The sequence below is a fragment of the Bufo bufo genome, chromosome 4 (assembly GCF_905171765.1).
Source record: "Bufo bufo chromosome 4, aBufBuf1.1, whole genome shotgun sequence".
Lineage (NCBI taxonomy): Eukaryota > Metazoa > Chordata > Amphibia > Anura > Bufonidae > Bufo > Bufo bufo.
Window position 1 is genome coordinate 134,757,747 of NC_053392.1, and position 24,266 is coordinate 134,782,012.

General features: G+C 41.9%; 1 protein-coding gene across 1 annotated transcript in view; it reads left to right on the top strand.

The window, feature by feature from the left end:
- MYO7B (myosin VIIB) overlaps nucleotides 1-24,266 on the top strand; it is a 215,965-nt gene that overhangs the window by 44,664 nt on the left and 147,035 nt on the right. Inside the window, 7 exon segments of the mRNA XM_040427964.1 lie at nucleotides 5,681-5,823; nucleotides 6,616-6,729; nucleotides 7,692-7,845; nucleotides 8,946-9,022; nucleotides 12,888-13,007; nucleotides 17,484-17,626; nucleotides 18,706-18,916. Coding sequence (XP_040283898.1) covers nucleotides 5,681-5,823; nucleotides 6,616-6,729; nucleotides 7,692-7,845; nucleotides 8,946-9,022; nucleotides 12,888-13,007; nucleotides 17,484-17,626; nucleotides 18,706-18,916 — 962 coding nt within the window.

Genomic DNA, 24,266 nt, shown 5'->3' on the forward strand with positions numbered 1-24,266 from the left:
CAGGATCTATAAGAGATGAGGTCAGCAGTGGATCTGTTCCCTGGGTGTCCCTTAAGAACCTTACAGTGATGTTCCTCAAACACCCTGTGACGCAACTCCGATGGCACAAACAGTTTCCCAGAGGGACAATAATCTGGTGCATCTCCCTGGGCCTCTAAAACCTTTACCTCTAGGTCAGGGTAAAGAGTGGATATCACCACCTCCAGGAAAACTATGTAACAAGGCATCTGCCTTGACGTTCTTAACCCCAGGAAGATAGGTGACAGTGAAATTGAATCTGGTGAAAAACAAAGACCATCTGGCCTGCCTCGGGTTCAGTCATTTAGCCGACTTCAGGTAAGCCAGGTTTTTGTGATCTGTGAACACCGTGATTGGATGAATCGCCCTTTCCAACCAATGACGCCATTCCTCAAAAGCCAACTTAATGGCCAGTAACTCTCTGTTCCCCACATCATAATTTCTCTTTGCAGAAGAGAGTTTTTTATAGAGAAAAAGGCACATGGACGCCATTTACTAGGTGACGGGCCCTGCGACAAAACTGCTCCTACCCCCACCTCGGACGCGTCCACTTCCACAATGAAAGGTTGTGATACATCCGGCTGCACCAATATAGGGGCGAAAGAGAAGCATTCCTTAATCGCAGAAAAGGCTAGCAACGCCAAATCAGACCACACTGAAACATCTGTCCCTTTCTTAGTCATGTCAGTTAAGGGTTTTACTATTGTCGAATAGTTCTGAATACATTTTCCGTAATAATTGGTGAACCCCATAAAACTGCATAAGAGCCTTCAGAATTTCGGGTCGATCCCAGTCCAATACAGCACAGACTTTCTCTGGATCCATTGGAAAACCTGAAGATGACAGCAGGTAGCCCAAAAACTGCACCTCGTGTACAGCAAAAACACACTTCTCTAATTTTGGGTATAATCTATTATCTCTTAGGATCTGTAACACCTGTCTAACGTGATCCTGATGTATCTACACGTCTGAAGAATAAATTAGAACGTCATTCAAATACACAACTACAAACCTCCCCACAAGGTGATGAAAAATGTCATTCACAAAAGGCTGGAAAACCACAGAAGCATTTGTCAACCTAAAAGGCATGACCAGGTTCTTAAAGTGCCCCTCAGGAATATTTAAAAAACGTCTTCCATTCATCCCCTTCCTTGATCCTAACCAGATTATATGCCCCCCTAAATCCAACTTTGAGAACACCTTGGCACCAACAATCTGGTTAAACAAATCGGGAATCAAAGGAAGAGGGTAAGAATCACGGACAGTAATCCGATTGAGTTCATGGAAATCCAGACATGGCCGAAGAACTCCTGTAACGGATCTCCTGGCACCCCGACCGGGTACCTCCATTGATAAATGCTCCCAGTGCCTCCCGAGGACTCCAAGCACTCCGCTCGACACCGATACCACCACAGGAACAGCTCTTACAAGAGCTAGGAGTAATAGCCAGGGGAGTATATATGTATAGCAATCCCTACACACATGAGACGAGGCTCTATGTTGAGTGTAAAACAGGAACACTTTATTGAGGGCTACCCGCCCGTATTTATGCAGGTCCCCATCTGGTGTACACGCCCCTAGGGGACCATAAGGAAGACTGTGACACAGGACAGATACGTAGCACTCAGGATACACAGACACAACACATCCCCACAATGCATCATGGTTTCCTCCTCTCTGCCCTGGAGACACCCGAGGAGCAATTCAATTATCTCTCAGGACAAAGGGAGATCACTAATACACATGTGGGAACAACAGGACAGGAATCACCACCCAAACACACAATGTCACACCCTCACAGCAAACACAGACATTTAACATATTCCCAGATAGCTCAAGTCTGAGTGCATATCATTAGGTGAATAGCACTCTGAATACACAAATACAATAAAATGAGCTATCTGGGTACCCTCACATAACATACAATACAATTACACAGACAGATGGTTCTGTCACACACCTCAAAACCCCACATGTCCCCATATGGCTTGGATCTGAGCGCTCAGATGCCACAAACACAGTCAAATCGCCATGGGGTTTAAGTTTTGCATGGGCTGATGAGAGGGCCCATAATCCTGGGGCAAGAGGCTGGCAACCAGGCCCCTCCAAAACCCAGTGGCGAAGTTATTTTCGCCACACATCTCCCCCTCCCAGGGAAGACTAACCAGATACCTGACCTCACGCCGGTCGGTACCTGAGTTAGTCTGGCAGCCCACCCACAACCAAATACTGGACCTGTTGAATTTGGTAGCCTGTCTCTGTCCAGTGAGTCCACCAAGGTTATATTGGTAGCTGGTACTTCCGGTCTGTGTTGCTCCCTGGCTTGGAGTGGAGGTTGCTTTGTGGGCAGGGATCAGCGGTACTCTGCCCTGGTGCCAGCGTTACCACGGAAGAAGCCTGGTTGGAGTCTGGTTGTTGGAGGGGGAGACCGACTGTCTCCCCTTTGGCTAAACAGCCCTGTTGCTGGGGGACAGGACTGACTGTCCCTACCCCCTGTGCTGTAAGTGCAGAGACCACGGTCCCATCTGCACTGTTGTGGGGCTTACTGTCTCCCCCTGGTGCATTAAGCTGCCGCTGGGGAGAGGGGGTAACGAGCTCCTCTCCCATACATACTTCCAGCCGCTGGGGAGGGCGACCGACCGTCTCCGCTCCCAATACAGTGTCCTGCTGCTGGGGAAAGGAGACTGGGCTCTCTATTCCCTGCTGGACACTCTGCCGCTGGGGGACAGGACCGACTGTCTCTGCCCCCTGTAACTCTGCCTGCCGCTGGGGAATGGAGACTGGGCTCCCAATTCCCAACACCACACCGAGCATAGGAGGAAAGGGGGAACAGGTAATCAGGCCCGAGAACTAGGGAAGAAAAATGGACACCTCCTAGTAAAAAACCCTAACCAAAATGCTGACTGACTACCAGTATCAACAGACCCCAAAGGTAGGTGAGTTCATACGCAGGAATACCTAGAGTCCTATCTAGCCCTACAGGACCCTGGTACTAATGGCAGGGACGAGACTACCTGTTCCTCCAAAAGGAATACGAACCTGAGTTTACTTCAGGCCTAATACAAACAATAGGGAAATGCAACACACAGAACCCAAACAAAATACAAAAGGGAAAGGAAAGACTTAACTTCAAAGGAGCAATGGAAGCACCAGGAACTCAGCTGAGATCCAACAACAATCTATACAAAGGTCCAAACAGGAGCTATAAACCGCACAGCATTGTTGGAGAAGCAACTATAAATAGAGAAAGTTAAATAACCTTAATAGCCCCACCTGGGGAAAGAAGGAGTGGCAAACACCAGAAACAACACAGACGTCATTTTATCCAAACGGAAAACATGTCAAATCAAATCACGTGTTGCCAGTCTCACCGATCTCCTGCCACCTGTCGCGGGAACGTCTATGACACTCTGGCAGCAGAATAGCAAAAAAAAGTCAAACTCTTTTTCTCCTTGCCTGCTTCAAGCATCACACTCCGGTTCTGCAACACTGACTTCATTTTCCTGACACACATCAGCGCTACATGCGCCCACCTCTGGGGTCTTCCTCCTCTCTTCCTGCATCTTCCCCTTGTGACTCTGTGACCAAGTTCCTATTCTAGGACCGAAATGTCAGAACTAAAAGTCACATGTGATCTCATGCCATTCTATTATTGCATTTGATTTACAATGCAATATATTTTACTTGCATCATACCCAAGAGAGTGTAGTGGTATTTCAATAGTACTGATTGTGGATTACATCCAACCCGTATTGTACCTCACAACTTGGGACATCTACGAAATTTTCTGGCACAGATATCCCATATGCACCAGGTTACTCTGCAGTCAATCACTGGCCTCAGAAGTGTACAGGGCGTGACTGCTAAGACCAGTGATTGGCTACAGCAGTTACGCAGTAACTGGGACGTCAACGCTGCATCCAGGAACAAACGTCAGTATTATTATTATTTATTATTAAAGCGTTATTCATTCCATAGCGCTGTATGTATGATAAGGGATATGCATACATAATACAGACAATTGCACTAAGCATAAACAAGACGAGCTACAGACTGGTACAGAAGGAGAGAGGGCCCTGCCTGTGAGGCTTACAATCTACATGGTATGGGAGAAGGAGAGAGTGAAGTTGGTCATGGCGGTATAGAGGCAGCAGGGTCACTGGTTGTAGGCTGGTCTGAAGAGGTGGGTTTTCAGGTTTCTTTTGAAGGATTCCGCAGTAGGTGAGAGTCTGATATGTTGGGGTAGCGAGTTCCAGAGTGTGGGGGATGCACGGGAGAAATCTTGGAGGCAATTGTGGGAAGAGGTGATAAGAGGAGAGAAGAAGGTCTTGTGAGGATCGGAGATTGCGTGTGAGGATGTATCGGGAAAGTAGCTCAGAGATGTAGGGAGGGGACAGGTTGTGGACGGCCTTGTATGTATTTTTTTGTATTTTGAACTGAATTCGCTGGGCAATGGGGAGCCAGTGAAGGGAATGGAAGAGGGGAGAGGCAGAGGAGTAACAGGGTGAGAGGTGGATTAGTCGGTCAGCAGAGTTGAGGATAGATTGGAGGGGTGCAAGAGTGCTAGATGGAAGGCCACAGAGGAGAGTGTTGCAGTAGTCTAGGCGGGAGATGATGAGGGCATGTACAAGCATTTTCACAGATTCAAAGTTAAGGAAAGTGCGGATGCGGGAGATATTTTGGAGTTGGAGGTGGCAGGAATTCAGTTTTATCCGTGTTACGTTTTAGAGTAGGGAGGATCAGAGTGCATTGCTGGAAGTGGCAGCCAATAAAAAACATTTATTGCTACTGCCTGAGTTTTTATTTATTTTGCGTCACCCCGTTAACCAACTAGCGCTGTATGTGTGCGGCACTGGTCAGGTCTTTACAGATGGCGCCAGCTCGTTAGCACAGTGGGCACCATAGCCACTAAGTTTCTGCCATTTTAAGTAGCAGACACCCAGATGTGATCACCGATCACAGACATTTAACCCTTTAGATGATGTGGTCAATTGCCGCACTGAGATCTGGGAAGCCCGCTGAAGGTTATAATGCCTACTTCAGGTATATTCCCATGGAGGCCTGCAGGTGACAGTACTCCATAGGATATATTAAATCTCCAATAGGCTGCATTCTTAAATAAATGCAGTCTATTGGAGAAATGATTTAATGATCCATGTTAAAGTCCCCTAGGGGCCTTAAAAAAGGTTTAAAAAAATCACCCCTTTCCAAATAAATAAACAAAAAAATAATGATCATTTGTACCGCTGCAATCTAAAACGCCCATACTAATAAAATGGAAATGTATTTATCCCATATGATGAACTCTGTAATGGAAAAAATGTCCGATTCCATTGTTTTTTGGCGCATCACCTCAAAAATATTCAATTCAGAATTATCAAAAAATCAAACACACTCCAAAATGGTATCAATAAAATGTACAGATCACCCTGCAAAAAATGAGCTTTCACACAGCTCTGTAGATGTAACTGTAAAAATGTTGTCACTTTTAGAAAATGAACTTTGAGATACATGAAGCAAAAGAAATTTCTGCAATGAAAATATGCCATTGTTTATTGTCATACTTTATTTTACAGCCACATATCTCTACTATCACCTATGCAGATGATTTTGCTTTTTTGTCTTTGTTCATTTATTTTATCTAGTGTTAATATTATTTCAGCTTTTGGAAACGCCAAGACTATTCGAAATGACAATTCTAGCCGTTTTGGAAAATACATAGAAATCCATTTCTCTAAGGAGAATGTCATCAAGGGAGCCCGTATTGAGCAGTTTCTTTTGGAGAAGTCTCGAGTATGCAGGCAGGTGGGTCGCCCAAAAAACATTATCCATATACTTCATGTAATTTTCTAACTAACAAAGTACCTTATATTAACATAGTTCGGTGTTAAAACAGAGAATGACTTAAGAATCTCTGTGATCCAAACATATATGTGAAACATATTCCAGGCAAGTTAAGAATATTTAATAGTATTGATGATACTGTTACTATCTGTCTATTTGGATATACATTCTGCAGTACACAAATTTGCACAATTGCATATTATTTTGGCATGGTGACTTCCGTTTCATCTATGAATTTGTATTAATGATAACTGTTTGCATTGCTTGTACAGTGCGAGCAATGTTTTATTTGCTTGACTTTCTTTTCTTTGTACATAATTACAATGAAAATTCAGGAAATGTTTTGTTTGCTTGATTTTCTTTTCTTGGTACATAATTCAGATAGAAATTCAGGAAATGATATTTTTATTGACCACAAGACATTCAGCAGCAGTGTTGCTCTGTATAGCCCCCAGCTGTAGAAATATTGTTTGACAACTAAGCTAAATAAGCCTTGTGAACAGAAGTAATGGTGGTGCACCGCTATTACAACAAAGCAGCCACAAAACTAAATGTGAATCCTATGCTAGCATCATTACCATTGTCCCTGGGAACTCCAAGCTAATATTAACAGCACTATCATAGGGTTTGTAATACCGGAGGGCATGGTTCTAAGAGGAGCATTTGAAACTCCTTCATTCTAGCAATTGGTGGATGTTCCAGGTAACGACAAGTCAGAGGCTTGTTATCATGTTCTATATTGTTATTCTGTAGGCTGCAGGGGAAAGAAATTATCACATGTTTTACTGCATGCTGCTGGGAATGAGTTCAGAAGAAAAGAAGCAACTGAACCTAGGAAAATCTTCAGATTACAAGTATCTAACCAAGGTAACATACCTTTATATTCAATATGCTTCAGACATCTTACACTGCTATAAATGTAAGTGTGTAGATGACTTGAACAATGAAGAATATAAATCCAGCTTCCAATGAAAGTGATGACCTATATTCTTCCAAGCAGTAAAATCCAATGAACACAATGTACAAACAACGTCTACGCGTTTCGGATCGTGGATTTAAGATCCTTACTCATGACTCACTTGTCATGAGTAAGGATCTTAAATCTATGATCCGAAATGTGTAGACATTGTTTGTACATTGTGTTCATTGGATTTTACTGCTTGGAAGAATAAAGGTTATTGCTTTCATTGGAAGCTGGATTCATTTTCTTCATTGTTCAAGTTGCCTTGTATGCCTGGTCCCAGGCATTTCCATGCTTCCTGGGTGATTAGCAGGTGAGCGCTGCTGAATTCCTTTAGACCACCCATTAAATCATGTAATAGATCCTATTTCATTAGTTATATTTTCACATATAACATTTGTTAATATGTCTTTATAGAGTATAGAGATAACTACTTGCTTAGCATATGACCACAGTAAAAGTACAGACTACAATATGTCACTTAGAAAGGCAGCGACGGACTGGGAATTTTGGCCCTGTAAAAAATACTAAAAGTGGCCCTGTTTTGTATTCTGGTCCAAATTGATGGAATGCAGGGCCAACACAAGTAGGCGGGGCCAGCAATACCATATTGCGGCACATTATACCACCCCAACAGAGCCAAATACCACAGTCCATCACAAAATACCTCCCCCAGCAGCACAAAATACATCCCCAAAAACTTCCACTGGCCGGAGGGAGGGATCAGGCCACCCCCACGCGGCATCGGCCCACCGTGAAATTTCCCTCTAAGGTCTATGGCTAAACCGCCCCTGTTGAAAGGAATGAAGTCAAGATATGGCTTCTAATGCCATACAGTAACATGATCTCTGTTATTTTCTTTCTCTAGGGTAATTGCACAACATGTGAGGGACGTAATGATGCCAGAGACTACACACAGGTCCTTTCTGCCATGAAGATTCTTCTCTTTTCTGAACAAGATCGAAAGGAAATTAATAGACTGCTGGCTGCCATGCTTCACCTTGGCAATCTGGACTTTCAGAGTATGCATTGTTATTGTGAATAGAAATGTCTGTTTTTTGCATAGAATATATCAAATTTAAAGTGGTTGTCTAACTTCAGCAAATGACATTTATCATGTAAATAAAATCATTTATCATGTAGAATAGTGATTGTCCATATTGCATCCTTTGCTGGCTTGGTTCATTATTCATTCACATTATACACAGCTCGTTTCCAGGGGTTATGGCCACCCTGTAATCCAGAAACTTTTGCTGCACTTGCACACTGTAGGAAAAAGTGCCAGCCTCTCTGGTGACTGAAACTGTGGGAGTGCGCATAGACACGCATGCACAGCAGCTGCTGTCCTGTCCACCTCATGTCTGCATTGCAGCAGTGGTCGTAACCCCTGGATACGAGCAGTGCATAATATGATAGAAAAATGAATCACGACAGCAAAAGAGGCAATATGGACAATCACAATAGTAAGTGATAAATGCAATTTGCTGAACTGAGACAACCCCTTTAAAGGGGTAATTATCCCTAATAAATCTTATGTAAACAGCTCACAATGTATAAAATAATAAAAATTCGTTATGCTCACCTTACCAACCCCCTGCTGTTCTTGTGCCATTTCTTCCATGGCCCCATGCCAGTTTCTGTTTACTAGGCTGGAGCGATGATTTGGTGTGTCAGCATGTGACTGCAGCAGTCATATGTTAAGACAACCTCGCTGGACCTGAATAAACTGATGGGGATGAGGAAAGTGTTGGCAGAAAGTTGGTAAGATGAGTATCAGTTCTTTTGTAGTTTTATAGCATTGTCAGCTGCTTACCCTTTAAATTTGACTGTATCTGTAAACTGATGTAAAACTATTTTTAAGATTGGACTGGAGAAGCAGTTTGAAGGTTATGCAGTTCTTTTAGGTCTCGGTGTTACATATGCAGTTTCTGCAAAATAGTTAGTACATTGTAAATTTGTATACTGATGTGCCTTGATATACCGTAGTTACTTGTTTGTGAGTCATCTCTCCTAACGATGTACAGTACTTCCTTCTTGAAGTAAAACAATTTGTCATATATATGTTTTCTATATCAAAAGTTTATATTTTATATTATTTCTATAATATATATTTCATTTTTAGGTACAATGTTTGGAAATATTGATGGCTGTGATATTCCTGAGTCCATCCATCTGTCTACTGTAGCTACTTTGCTCGAGGTAATCAGGAAAACAATGTTTTTAATTATTATTATTATGTGATACAGCAGAAAATGCACAATTAGCGAATACAGTTCATAACCATATGTAAAGTAGCATGAAGACTAAATGGGGACCCATATGTATCATATATTTATACACAGCTTCACATAGAAATCTGTTATGCATAGAATGAGGTGAATAACAAAAAGAAAAAAGAAAAGTAGATACAAAAGTGAAGTAAATACAACGAAGGAAACTAAAATTGAAAAACTGGTGGCACCTACGTGTATAAATTAAATTGAATTGAGGAGTGCCTAGTAGCATGAAAGGGAGGGGTATAATCAGTCTGGTCAAGGATACTGTTTAAAATTTTGTATGCATGCAAGTATTCTACTGGAATTATTGTTTCCCTAAAATAAAAAGAGTTGGATGATGTTCACAGTTTTGCCATACATAATCGTACTGCTAGAATAATAGGATTAATAGATACCTTTACATCAGTTGGGATAACGTCCGCGTTTCAGGAAAGCATTGCTTTTAGTAAAAAGCCATAATTTTATTTCACACTGGCACTCATAATTTTGTTTATTGTAATAATTTATTTATAAGCTATATTGGTTTGGCCTCAAAAAGTTAGATACTTAAGTAGATAGAGAAATGTATAGGAAGAAGGGGGCGTTTTTTCTGTACACAATAATAATCTTTATTGATACAGCAACATAGTCTGTGGAGCTTTACAATTTGGGAGCAAAGAAAATAAAATGACAAATAATGAGAAAAATAAACAATGAGACAAAATCCTAAAGGACCCAGTCCAAAATTTGTCACACACCAGTATATGACACTTTATCCAGGAGACCAACCCCTTGGCGTTGGCTAACAGCTTACATTGTGCACCCTTCTGAAACCGTTCTGTATACAGAATTCAGCTGATCTCTTACTTCCACAGGAAGTACTTCACAATCTCAAGCACTAAACTGCAGCTAAATTATATGGATTTAATACACTGGATATAGCTAACCCCTCATCTGTCTATAGCTGGGCATACACATAAGATTAGGGGCATAATAATAATTCATAGGGCCCAATAGTGAAATAAGATAGGGGCCCCTACCACCTAGTGTAAGAAAACTAAAACAGCAACAATTAAAGGTATGTATACAGCACCACATATCAGAAAATCCTGATTATAGCAAACAGACACTATATTGTTATTCCCCACAAAAAGGTACAATGTTCTTTCACCTGATTGCCTTCTCCCCTCCCATAGCTATGGCTGTCTGTGGTTATAGTTGCACCTATGCATAAGATAACTGTCAACTGACCAATCTCTTCCAATCCTCCCATACATATGCATGCTTGCTCAGCTGAGAATGCAGACGTAGTGAATAGGGAGAGGAAAGAAAGCTCCTGCTATACAATTAATGACAGCAGTATAGCTCCTGAGAACTAATAGATCAGGCAGTTGAAATCCAACTTTTCCTATCCTTGTCTCATCCTGCACCAGCCATCGGAGTATAGTAGGAGGCCCCATGAACAGATGATCAGCCAAAGCTGCTGCATTGGTGGCTTTGTCTGACATCGATCTAATGACAGCTTATATTTCAGAAGTTAAGGACCCCCAGTGCTAGGTATCAAATATCAGACTAAATAAATCTTGGCAGTAGTATACAACCAATGAACCACTGTAATAAAACAGAGGATGATTTCAAATTTAGGAAAAATTTATTTACAATGCACAGAAAGTAAATGTCATCTTGGTAAAGTGCATCATAATATAGAATTTTATTAGTGTTGACATCCTCTCATCATCCCTAAAAAGCAACTTGCATCAGTGACATTTCCATGAAGTTGGCCTTTTCACCAGATATAAACAATTATGAACAGTTTTACACATTCATATTTTATAGCTCATGTACAGTAGATATACTGTTTGCACTTTGTGTTAATGAATGTATATACACTGCTCAAAAAAATAAAGGGAACACAAAAATAACACATCCTAGATCTGAGTTAATTAAATATTCTTCTGAAATACTTTGTTCTTTACATAGTTGAATGTGCTGACAACAAAATTACACAAAAATAAAAAAATGGAAATCAAATTTTTCAACCCATGGAGGTCTGGATTTGGAGTCACACTCAAAATTAAAGTGGAAAAACACACTACAGGCTGATCCAACTTTGATGTAATGTCCTTAAAACAAGTCAAAATGAGGCTCAGTAGTGTGTGTGGCCTCCACGTGCCTGTATGACCTTCCTACAACGCCTGTGCATGCTCCTGATGAGGTGGCGGACGGTCTCCTGAGGGATCTCCTCCCAGACCTGGACTAAAGCATCTGCCAACTCCTGGACAGTCTGTGGTGCAACGTGACGTTGGTGGATAGAGCGAGACATGATGTCCCAGATGTGCTCAATTGGATTCAGGTCTGGGGAATGGGCGGGCCAGTCCATAGCATCAATGCCTTCGTCTTGCAGGAACTGCTGACACACTCCAGCCACATGAGGTCTAGCATTGTCTTGCATTAGGAGGAACCCAGGGCCAACCGCACCAGCATATGGTCTCACAAGGGGTCTGAGGATCTCATCTCGGTACCTAATGGCAGTCAGGCTACCTTTGGCGAGCACATGGAGGGCTGTGCGGCCCCCCAAAGAAATGCCACCCCAAACCATTACTGACCCCATTCCAAAGCGGTCATGCTGGAGGATGTTGCCGGCAGCAGAAAGTTCTCCACGGCGTCTCCAGACTCTGTCACGTCTGTCACATGTGCTCAGTGTGAACCTGCTTTCCACCTGTGAAGAGCACAGGGCGCCAGTGGCGAATTTGCCAATCTTGGTGTTCTCTGGCAAATGCCAAACGTCCTGCACGGTGTTGGGCTGTAAGCACAACCCCCACCTGTGTACGTCGGGCCCTCATATCACCCTCATGGAGTCTGTTTATGACCGTATGAGCAGACACATGCACATTTGTGGCCTGCTGGAGGTCATTTTGCAGGGCTCTGGCAGTGCTCCTCCTGTTCCTCCTTGCACAAAGGCGGAGGTAGCGGTCCTGTTGCTGGGTTGTTGCCCTCCTACGACCTCCTCCACGTCTCCTGATGTACTGGCCTGTCTCCTGGTAGCGCCTCCATGCTCTGGACACTACGCTGACAGACACAACAAACCTTCTTGCCACAGCTCGCATTGATGTGCCATCCTGGATAAGCTGCACTTCCTGAGCCACTTGTGTGGGTTGTAGACTCCGTCTCATGCTGCCACTAGAGTGAAAGCACCACCAGCATTCAAAAGTGACCAAAAACATCAGCCAGGAAGCATAGGAACTGAGAAGTGGTCTGTTGTCACCACCTGCAGAACCATTCCTTTATTGGGGGTGTCTTGCTAATTGCCTATAATTTCCACCTGTTGTCTATCCCATTTGCACAACAGCATGTGAAATTGATTGTCACTCAGTGTTGCTTCCGAAGTGGACAGTTTGATTTCACAGAAGTGTGATTCACTTGGAGTTACATTGTACCTTTATTTTTTTGAGCAGTGTATATTCTTGTTTCCATCCCAAGCCTGCAAATCTTTTTTTTAATAAAGTGCTGGTCTCACAGGTGCCTGACTCTATATAGTGTAAAAGAGCTCTCTTTAACCGCTTTAACTGAGCATAGTAATTACCATAAACAGCACAGTTTTAAAAGGTTTATTACTGGAAGAGGCAGAAGGTGCAACACAATGTAAATTTAGTGCTGACTATAGGAATTGCTTGCAAAGTCAGACAAAAGAAGTTCCATAGAAATTTTACTGTAAGCATTAAACTTGGAATGGTATATCCAATTATATCTTGATGTCATACCCAGCTATGTATTGTATAATATCAGCATTTTGATTTTTTTTTAACTAGGTGAACTTAATGGATTTAAAAAGTAGCCTTACCAGACACACCATAATAGTTCGAGGAGACAATGTTTCAAAACCTCTGAATTGCACACAGGCTTCTGATGGCAGAGATGCTTTTGCTAAGGTAACTGGATGATATAACAAGGATTAAAATAAGCCTACTCTGTGTTGTATTTAATTGTATTGTATTCTATTAAATATATACAGTGGTGATTGAAAGTTTGTGAACCCTTCAGAATTTTCTATATTTCTGCATAAATTTCGCCTAAAACTACACCAGATTTTCACACAACTGCTAGAAGTAGATAAAGATAACCCAAACCAACAAATTAAATGAAGGCGGGTTTAGACTGCACGATATAGCAGCCAATTGTCGGGAAGGAAGCGTTCCTTCCTGACAGTCGGCTGGTCGTTAAGTGAAGGAGACCACTGCATTTACATGCGGTGATCACCTCCACAGTATGAGGATGAGGAATTGCTAGTGATCCCTCATCCTCATAGAGAATCATTGTTTCTGGGCGGCAGATCACTGTTTACACAGCACGATCGGCTACCCAGGAATGATGACTGGAGTGCCTGCACGGGTGAATGGCAGCACAGTTACACGGGCAGATTGTTGGGAATGCCCAATATTTGTCTCGTGTAAATACACCTTGAGTCAAAATATTAGACTTGGTAATTTATTTATTGAGAAAAATGGTCCAATAGGACATGTCTGTGAGTTGCAAAAGTTTCTGAACCTTTGCTTTCAGTATCTGGTGTGACGCTCTTGTGCAGCTGTAACTGCAATTAAACGTTTGTGGTAATTGTTCATTAGTCCTGCTGTCATGAACCAGCGGGTGTGAACCCACTGTGCCACGTGTCCTACCTCCTATAAGGGTGTTGTATAAGTGAACCCCTCAATCTTCACAGTACCCCTGATGGTGGGGATAGACTTTCCCGAGGGGAACACCAGTTCGCTACCTCTTGAGGACGATAGGCACATGAGGCAGCTGGTCCAGGTGGACGAGGAGGTACCTGAGAAAGGTACCAGAGGTACAGTCATTATCAGGAGCAACAGTGCAGGACCGATGGATGAGGAGGAGGCGAAGTCAGACAGGCAATAGGTCAGGGCAGGTGGCACAGGTACAGGTCAGGCAATCCGGGTCAGCAACAGAAGAGTCAAGGCAGGCAGGGATCAAACAGGTAGCAGAGTCCAGGAACACAAGTACGAGTCAGGAACACAGAAACACAAGTGGATATAAGGAACCTTAGCAGGACACAAGGACCTTGACACTGAGGCATCTGAGAAGGGGGCTGAGCCATTTATATATGTGCAGGAGGGCTAGGATTGGTTGGCGAGGTCACATGATCCAACCCATAAAACACAGAAAGTGACGCGCGCCGGCCCTTAAGGAAATGCTGCAGGAAACAAGCAGCAAGCATGCTGTGGCCAGGGCTGAAAGGAAATACTGGCAGCAGATCACCGCTGAACACGGTGCCCGGGACCGTGGCGGTAAGCAGGGGAACAGTAGCGCACAGCAGCCGCTGTTACACCTGCACATCAGCTTTGAGGAATTTTAGCCCATTCCTCTATACAAATCAGGTCCTTCTGCAACATTTCTATTAGATTAAGGTAAGGACTATGACTTGACCATTCCAAAATTTTGACTTTATTCTACTTTAAAATGCAATGCAATCTGAAAGCACCATGTTATAGAGCAGGAAAATCTGAGTAGATTGATATATAATTTTGTGGGAAACAATTCAGTAAAACCTGTATTTTATACAATTGTGTCTACTTTTACTACCTTCTGTGAACAGCTATCGGTACAGGAGGGTAGGGGGTTATCAGTGATTAATAGCATTGTGTGTATAAATGTGTATACAGAGATAGCTCTCAGTCTCTGATAGTCCTCCCCCCTGTACCAATAGCTCTTTATAGAAAGTGGAAAAAGCAAAGATATACATTTATAAATTACAGGTTTTACAGAATCTTTTCCCAGAGAATTATATATCAATTAACTCAGCTTCTCCTGCTCTATAACTTGGTGTTTTTTTAGATTGCACTGCATTTTGTGGTGACAGGTCTTCTTTAGCCATTCTTTGGTAGAACGACTTGTGAGCTTAGTGGTGTTGTTTTGCTGCATGACCCACATTGTCTTGAAATTCAGCTCACGGACACATGTCCTGACATTTTCCTTTATAATTTGCTTCTATGAGTTAGAATTCATTGTTCCATCAATGATGGAAAGGCTTTCTGGCCCAGATGAAGCAAAACAGGCCCAAATCATGATACTACCACCCCCAACTTGTTTCACAGAATGCAGTGTTTTCCTTTCTACAAACATAGGAGTAATTTTACACTGCTCACGCCACGTCAAAAAAAGGGAGGGATGAAGACCGGCGTCTAATTCGCTGGTCTTCATAAATGTCCCCCATAATGCTTCTCATTTAAACCAAAAAGTTCTATTTTGGTCTCATCTGTCCACAAAACATTGTTCCAATAACCATTTGACTTGTCCAGGTGATCTCAAACTGCAGATGGGTAGCAATGTTCTTTTTGGAGAGCATTGACTTTCCTCTTGCAATCCTGCCATGCACACCATTGATGATTAGTGTCTTCCTGATGGTGGACTTATGAAATGTAAGTGCAGTTGAACAAGCAGGCAATGATCAGGATCGAGCCTGATCATTGCCCTTTGTATCGACCCATGTAAACGGGATTTTACAATCCCTTTATAATGTTCCAGAGTATGGGCTGTATAGATATGTACAGCTTCATCATATCTATAACTAACTCCACTACAAAAAAGAATATTATTAGAGTATCATCACTTATCATATTAGATTATTAGCACAAACAGATAAGAATGGGCTGGTTTCTAGAATATATAAAATATTACTTTTAGCAAGATAAAATGCTAAAAAGTAATAGACAAATCCATTCTATTCAGTGTATGTTAATTAAAGGGCTTGATTTTACTCTTACAGATTCAGAAGATGGGGTGAAAAGATTGTATGTCCTAGGTGTTCTCAAAATGATGAGGACCTCATTCACCTGACTTTGAGATTCCCTTGCAGCAATACAGTTACATCAATATAGGGGAAACATTTTTGAGTTACTCTAAGCCGGCACAGTTGACGCTTCAAGCACCTTGCTGCTGCTGTCCGTGTCTTCCTGCAGCCTGGACCCTAAAGCCTGGCCACTAGAGTTCTGTGCACCCGTCTTCTGCTACATGCTGTGGCCTGCACTTGTCTGCTGAATCTCCACCTGTAGTATGGCCTGTAGTATGTGGTCGCTTCCCTGCTCTTAAAAGACCAACTTGCTCACACCCTAATCTTTTGCAGCCAATGGCTGGTAACCCTGGAGTAATTAAGTCGCCTTCCCCTAGGGGAGGGTGCATGTGCAAAAGTTTTGTACTAGTCCTGCAAAGGTGTGCTACTCAATTTGTCAGTTCGTGTACTGACCTCTGCCTGTTACCTGTACCTCACCCCCACTGCTTGATCTGACCCATGCCCATTGATCATATTGCCTGTTTGCTGCTTGTTTTGACCTCAGACTATTATATTGGATTGCCTGTACGCTCTCTGCCCTGACCTCTGCAACAGTGTCTCTGACCATTGTGGATCAGCTGTCAACCACACCAGGACTACTTCAGGAGGTAACAGCCTGGTGGCTTCCCTGCAGTGAAGTCTAAATCACTGTATAGGGGTTAAAGGGTAAAAACCAGGGGACTTCCAGGATAACACTTTAGGATTAGCCCAAAGTCAAACCAGTTGGTTGACACAGTGGTTCCACACCCACTGCTCGTAACACCATTCTATGTAATTATAGAGTAACCAACTTTTAGCATGCGAGGGTATATGAGAGAAAGGTCTGACTCAGCAGATCCAAAGCTTACCCTATGGGGGTGATTTATTAAGCTATATTAAATGTGCCCCAATGTTTTTTCAAAACATATTTTTTTAAATGTGTAGCTTTATACTATCATAAACAAGTGTGCATGTTTAATTTTAGATATGTGTTATGAATGGACACCAGTGCTGAACAAATTCTTGTGCAGAGATTGCTATCACTCATACAAGAGGCTATTGGACGAATCAATAATCGTCCTGAAAATTTTAATATCTTTCCCTATACACCCATTTTCATAGTGTGTAATAGTTACTAGCAATCGGGAAAACGTTCAATTCAACCACATCTTTCAACTTGTCAAAAGATTATTGTCCATCGACAAGACATCTCAGCATGTAATAAGTCGTCACCTGATTGTCAAGACATCATAGTAGACATCGTAGAAGATTAGAATCGGAGTGGAACCTCCAAGTGCTAAAATCTTTGTATGTAATTGATGCATTTACGAATGATGTTCAACTTTTGAATGATTGCAATAACATTTACTTCTGCAATCATTGTCTTGTGTAATAATGACCATTTATGAACGATAATGACTCGTAAACTAGTCGATCGTCAATCGTCGTCATTACCATATCTACCTGTCTAATACACCCTTTACCTCAAACATATTTTTATACAAGGGAGAATTTCAGGGAAGCCAATTAACTTTTTAGTATGTTTTTTTAGAGAAAAAAATCTCAATAAATGATTCTTTTACAGGGTATTTATGGGCGGATGTTCATGTGGATAGTTAATAAAATCAATGAAGCAATTTTCATTCCAGCATCTAAAGATCTTGGGACTGAGCGAAGGTCTATTGGATTATTAGATATCTTTGGCTTTGAACATTTTAACACAAATAGGTAAGTTTCCTAATAGAAAAAACTACCAGAAGAAATTTAGCAATGTAACTGATTCCTAAATTCGTCATATTTATAGGTTAAATGAATGCATCAGTTTGTTCATAGATGAATGTACATTTAGAACATGATGTAGTCATATCTCTTCTTAAATGTAATGGATGTAATACTGTCCTTGGATACACGGTCTGAGGCTTTATGCACACAGCTGTATCCGATTTTCGGTTCGCAAAAAACGGATTGTTTCCTTGTGCATTCTGTTTTCTTTTTCACTTCCATCAATAGAAAGGTCTATTTTCATCTGCCTATACTGACAGGAATAGGACCTGCACTGTGATTTGTGGTTTGGGCAAACAGAGCCATGAAAAACACTGATGTGTGCATGGACCTGCAGAAATGAATGTGTGTGCTATCATCGAAAAAAACAGATAACACACTGAAGAAAAATATGGTCAACATCAGCCCTAAGACATTTTTTCTTAGGGGACAAATTGCTGCAAAATAATTAAAGGGGTTGGCCCATCTCACACATTGGTGGTATATCCCTTCAATTAGAGTGCTGAAAACTCCCACAGAGGTGAATGGAGAGGTGGCCGAGCTTGCACAGTGTGCTCTCTATTCACTTCTATGGGACTTCTGGAAATAGCTGAGCACACATGCTCGGCTTTTTTTAGAACTCCCATATAAATAAATGGAGAGCATGCCATGCATGCATGGTGCGTTCTTCTTCACTTTGGGGGCCCCGTTCTAGAGATAGGTGTGGCTCCCAGAGGTGAGACCCACACCTATCTGACATTGGTGGCATATCCTAGCGATATGCCAACAAAGTATGAGATCGACCAACCCCTTTTAAATCTAAATGCTTAGTATGCCCTGAGGATCTCCAGCAGCAGATTTCACATTTTGCATTGTATAACCCACTACGAAATCCTTGCAGAATTATTCTAGTGGCCAGCTGAGCTGTGGGAGTTTGTTACACGAACAATTATATTGAATGCAGTCAGTATAACTAAAAATCCTGGCAATGCTAATGTCTATTATTATACTTTTTGTATGCAACTAACATTAGTTTTTTTTTCCAGCTTTGAACAACTTTGCATTAATTTTGCAAATGAACATCTTCAGCAGTTTTTTGTACGTCACATATTTAAACTTGAACAAGAGGAATACAATGCAGAACAGATACCCTGGCAACACATTGATTTTACTGATAACCAGCGTGCATTGGATATAATTGCACTTAGACCCATGAATATCATCTCCCTCATAGATGAGGAAAGTAAATTTCCACAGGTAAGATTTGTTATAACAAAACCTAAAGCACCTTATACATCAAAATGTTGCTTATAGTAATAAAGTTGGCCTTACACATTAGTCTAAAGTTGATCAAAACAGACAATTTAAGTGAAAGAATTGTTCTCAGATCATTCCCAGAAAGATTGCCCATCTGTCACCCAATGTCATTAAACATCTATCGACTACAGCTGCCAATATGGAATAAAATGTGTATGGCTGCATCAGTGTAATGATTGAGCAAATTAGAGATAAGCAAATTGGTTTAAATTCATTCTAAGTCTAATTTGAACAAGTTGGCTGGAAGATTTGATTTAGGTATAAATAGATGAAAAATGCTCAAATTGCCCTGAAAGTTAAGCATGACACTATTAGGTCATCTAAGACAGTATCTAACTCCTTTCAAGCTCTTTAATGCCAAGACAGCATTAGTAATGTCAAAGTGACAGTGACAGTGGGTAAACAAATGGCAGCTGGTGGTAGCAAATAGTGAAGAAGAGTCGTAGTTGCTACATTTATGCTTGAATAGCTGCATCTTATTTTATGCCTGCAGAGTTTGCACACTGCAATGGTTTTGGTGGCTGGCAATGTTGGGAAAAATTCCCACTTTGCAGATGCCTATACAGAACCACCACCATCCGAGCTTGCCCTAGGTCTCACAGCTTTTGAGCCTGCACCAATAGTAACAGTGTCAATACCTGCTCGCTCCTGAGTCCACTACAATATAGCAATGAGTGACACAGAACAATACGTCTGGTACACTAGTATACACCGTGTGCAGAATTATTAGGCAAATGAGTATTTTGACCACATCATCCTCTTTATGCATGTTGTCTTACTCCAAGCTGTATAGGCTCGAAAGCCTACTACCAATTAAGCATATTAGGTGATGTGCATCTCTGTAATGAGAAGGGGTGTGGTCTAATGACATCAACACCCTATATCAGGTGTGCATAATTATTAGGCAACTTCCTTTCCTTTGGCAAAATGGGTCAAAAGAAGGACTTGACAGGCTCAGAAAAGTCAAAAATAGTGAGATATCTTGCAGAGGGATGCAGCACTCTTAAAATTGCAAAGCTTCTGAAGCGTGATCATCGAACAATCAAGCGTTTCATTCAAAATAGTCAACAGGGTCGCAAGAAGCGTGTGGAAAAACCAAGGCGCAAAATAACTGCCCATGAACTGAGAAAAGTCAAGCGTGCAGCTGCCAAGATGCCACTTGCCACCAGTTTGGCCATATTTCAGAGCTGCAACATCACTGGAGTGCCCAAAAGCACAAGGTGTGCAATACTCAGAGACATGGCCAAGGTAAGAAAGGCTGAAAGACGACCACCACTGAACAAGACACACAAGCTGAAACGTCAAGACTGGGCCAAGAAATATCTCAAGACTGATTTTTCTAAGGTTTTATGGACTGATGAAATGAGAGTGAGTCTTGATGGGCCAGATGGATGGGCCCGTGGCTGGATTGGTAAAGGGCACAGAGCTCCAGTCCGACTCAGACGCCAGCAAGGTGGAGGTGGAGTACTGGTTTGGGCTGGTATCATCAAAGATGAGCTTGTGGGGCCTTTTCGGGTTTAGGATGGAGTCAAGCTCAACTCCCAGTCCTACTGCCAGTTTCTGGAAGACACCTTCTTCAAGCAGTGGTACAGGAAGAAGTCTGTATCCTTCAAGAAAAACATGATTTTCATGCAGGACAATGCTCCATCACACGCGTCCAAGTACTCCACAGCGTGGCTGGCAAGAAAGGGTATAAAAGAAGAAAATCTAATGACATGGCCTCCTTGTTCACCTGATCTGAACCCCATTGAGAACCTGTGGTCCATCATCAAATGTGAGATTTACAAGGAGGGAAAACAGTACACCTCTCTGGACAGTGTCTGGGAGGCTGTGGTTGCTGCTGCACGCAATGTTGATGGTGAACAGATCAAAACACTGACAGAATCCATGGATGGCAGGCTTTTGAGTGTCCTTGCAAAGAAAGGTGGCTATATTGGTCACTGATTTGTTTTTGTTTTGTTTTTGACTGTCAGAAATGTATATTTGTGAATGTTGAGATGTTATATTGGTTTCACTGGTAAAAATAAATAATTGAAATGGGTATATATTTGTTTTTTGTTAAGTTGCCTAATAATTATGCACAGTAATAGTCACCTGCACACACAGATATCCCCCTAAAATAGCTAAAACTAAAAACAAACTAAAAACTACTTCCAAAAATATTCAGCTTTGATATTAATGAGTTTTTTGGGTTCATTGAGAACATGGTTGTTGTTCAATAATAAAATTAATCCTCAAAAATACAACTTGCCTAATAATTCTGCACTCCCTGTATATGATGAATGGGATTTTTGTAACAAACTTTTCAACAATTTTTGTGAATGTGCAGTTGTACAGAGCCTATTACAATGTAATAGCGAATCAACACGTCAAGTAAACTAGTCTGTAATGAATAGAATTTTATCTTTGTAATAAAAGGTTAGAATATTCTCTAAAACAAAATGTACAGTTGGAAAAGAGTCCACTACAATTTGAGTAATTTAGAACAACTAGTCTGTGATACGTGGAATTTTTGTAATAAAATTGTCAATACAAGAAAAAATGCTCAATACAACCATGTACCGTTAATGTAACATAGGAAAATACCTCCAGTTAAGTTTGGTACAATTATTAATTTAAGAAACTTTGTAACAGTTTAAAAAAATGCAAAATTGGTCTATTGCAACTATCACACAAAAATATGTAATTTATGTTTTTTTGTATGTTAGGGTACTTTCACACTAGCGTTTTTCTTTTCCGGCGCTGAGTTCTGTCCTAGGGGCTCAAATCCGGAAAAGAACTGATCAGTTTTATCCTAATGCATTCTGAATGGAGAGTAATCCGTTCAGGATGCATCAGGATGTCTTCAGTTCAGTCTTTTTGACTGATCGGGCTTTTCAGAAAACCGTAGCATGTTGTATTTTTACCTCCGGCCAAAAATCCTGAACACTTTGACTGAACGCCGGATCCGGTCTTTTTCCCATTGACTTGCATTAACGCCGGATCCGGCGCCGTGTGTTCAGTCAAACCGGATCCGGCTTTTGCATGTTAAACCCGAAAAATGTGAAAAAAAAAGTTAAAGTCCATAAATGGCGGATCCGTTTTTTCCAATGCATTTTTTCATTGTGATCAAAATCCTGATCAGGATTCAAATGTAATCCGTTTTCACACGTCTTTCCGGATCCGGCGGGCAGTTCCGGTGTCGGAATTGAACGCCAGATTTAAACAACGCTAGTGTGAAAGTAGCCTTAGTTTGGATTTTAGCTGACTTCTACACATTAGGAAAAAACTGAGTACTGTATCTTTAACTATTGATGTGCATTGCAAGCTAAGCCTCACTGGATGGAAATGGCTGCAGCCCAGTGACACACACAGTATATTGACCTTATCCTGTCCTACACCCTAGCTATAACCTCTCTGTCTATCAATTTATTAAATCTAACTTCCTGTTATCTTCCCTAACACTGTTCCTGTTTGACCCTAAACTAACTGTACAGTATTTATTGTGTGTCTAAAGATAACAGGATGATGCTTCTTCATCTTCCCTGCTTTGATCTGCTATCTTTAAAATGACAGGATGCAATTTTTAGTGATTTGCCCAATTCGAAGTGCAGGAGCTTCAGATTCACTGGGAAGCTACATTTTTGGGAAATTCTTAATGAATTAACTTCTTTTAGAATAAATCAACTCATCCTCACCAGGAAATAGTTTTTTCAATGCTTGTTAAACCATCAACTTACTAATGTCTAATGTGTATGGCTAATGTATGGCTTTGTTGAACAAATTGAACACTTTTTGTTTAGTGCTTAAAGGGGTTCTGCAGCTTTTTCTTACTGATGATCTATGATCTGGATAGATTATCAGCATCTGATAGGCGGGGGTCTGACACCCGGGACCCCCACTGATCAGCTATTTGAGAAGGCAGCGGCACTGTTTCCGCAGGCCCAGTGACGTCACAACTAGTATCACTGACCTTGGCGCAGCTAAATCCCATTGAAGTAAACAGGGCTTAGCCGTGCAGAGGGCCAGTGAAACTAGTCGTGACGTCACTGGCATGTGGGAAACAACTAAATGGCTGCGGCGCTAATGCCATTGCTGCTGCCTTTTTAAACAGCTGATCGACGGGTCAGCATCTGATCCTGGGTGTCGGACCCCCGCCGATCAGATGCTGATATCTATCCAGTGGATATATCATCAGTAAGAAAAAGATGAAGAAACTCTTTAAGGTTCAAGTGTTTTATCGTCCTAAGTCAGTCTGCTGATGTCTTAAAGGGATTCTGTCACCGGGTTTCACCCCTGTCAGCTAAACATATGCTGATGTTCAGGGCCTCATCAGGATTCGTAATGTGGGCTTCTAAATGTGATCCGTAGCCTTATTTTGCTAAAAAAGAAGTTTTACTAACCTGTCACTCAAAGAAATAAGGTGCCCAAGGGGATATCAAGGGATGCAAGGTGCCGGCCGCACCCACCGCCGTTCGTGCCCAGCGCCGCCTTTTCAGACTTCTGCACCGCCTCCTAATCCTCTGTGCCGCCTCTCGCTCTCCCTCCTCCCTCCCCCCTCCTCCCTCCTCCTGCTGTAAGATCTCGCACGTGCGCACAGGGCTCTGCCTGATGCGCCCGTGCAAACTTCTTGATTTGGCTTCTCAAAGCGAAGTGCGCATGCGCCGGCACTTCGCTCAACCCAGGTATGACCTGCACTCTGGCGCCAGTCTCTCAGAGCCCTGTGCGCACGCGCAATATCTTACAGCAGGAGGAGGGGGGAGGGAGGGAGAGCGAGAGGCGGCACAGAGGATTAGGAGGCGGTGCAGAAATCTAGAAAGGCGGCGCTGGGCACGAACGGCGGTGGGTGCGGCCGGCACCTTGCATCCCTTGACATCCCCTTGGGCACCTTATTTCTTTGAGTGACAGGTTAGTAAAACCTGTTTTTTAGCAAAATAAGGCTACGGATCACATTTAGGAGCCCACATTACGAATCCTGATGAGGCCCTGAACATCAGTATATGTTTAGCTGACAGGGGTGATACCTGGTGACAGAATCCCTTTAATATGCAGTGCTGTGAGCAACATATTAATGTAGATCTATATATATATGTTTCATATAGTAGTAGCAATTTAGAAGTATCAATGAGCATTTAAATCCATATACTTTTGCTATGGCTTCCTACACAGAAGTGGCAGATAGTTTTGCTAAATTGCTAAACTCATAATAGCTACCCACAATAGTCAAAATAGCAACCATATAAGTATACCAAACTGTAGCATGCCAAAACATTATCTGCCTTTATAAAATCAATGGATTACAGTAATATTT